The 490-nt window shown below is 35.5% G+C and overlaps 1 protein-coding gene across 2 annotated transcripts in view; it reads left to right on the forward strand.

Moving 5' to 3' along the window:
- Positions 1-490, forward strand: part of LOC119585023 (acyl-CoA dehydrogenase family member 11-like) — a 9,396-nt gene that overhangs the window by 1,430 nt on the left and 7,476 nt on the right. For both annotated transcript variants that reach the window (XM_037933640.1, XM_037933641.1), the window contains exon 4: positions 167-308. In XM_037933640.1, the coding sequence (XP_037789568.1) occupies positions 167-308 (142 nt within the window). The remainder of the gene's footprint in view (positions 1-166; positions 309-490) is intronic.

Here is a 490-nt window from a genome sequence, read left to right on the forward strand (position 1 = left end):
GTTAGAGGGAAGAGTTTCCAGGTTGTGTGTACTTGCTTATTCATAATGCAGAAGAATAGATATTGTAAAGAAACAATCCATTAACTATGCCTATCACAATACTTAATTCCTTTCTTTTTCCCCTCGAATCGATATATTTTCAACTAAAGCAAAACTTTTGCTCCAGGTACGATCTGAAATATGGGGAGACTTAGAGCGTTTTGGGAAGAGGGCAGTGACCGAGATTTATCCTTTGGGGAGAGAATGCGAGCGTAATCAGCCTTTTGTTCGTACTTTTAATGCCTGGGGTAACAGAGTGGATGATTTAGGTAAGTTATCTTCACTTTTGTCATTCATACATTTGAATTTTCATGCACTTATATGATTTGTTATTTTAATTTCATTATATCATAAAGTCAATGCAGAGTTTTTCAAGAAATGGGACTGGATGCAGGATTCAGTGATTTTCATAAGTTCTGACTTGGTTTTATGAAGGTATAAAGGTGTTATC

Source organism: Penaeus monodon, chromosome 19 (assembly GCF_015228065.2).
Source record: "Penaeus monodon isolate SGIC_2016 chromosome 19, NSTDA_Pmon_1, whole genome shotgun sequence".
In the NCBI taxonomy this organism is placed as follows: domain Eukaryota; kingdom Metazoa; phylum Arthropoda; class Malacostraca; order Decapoda; family Penaeidae; genus Penaeus; species Penaeus monodon.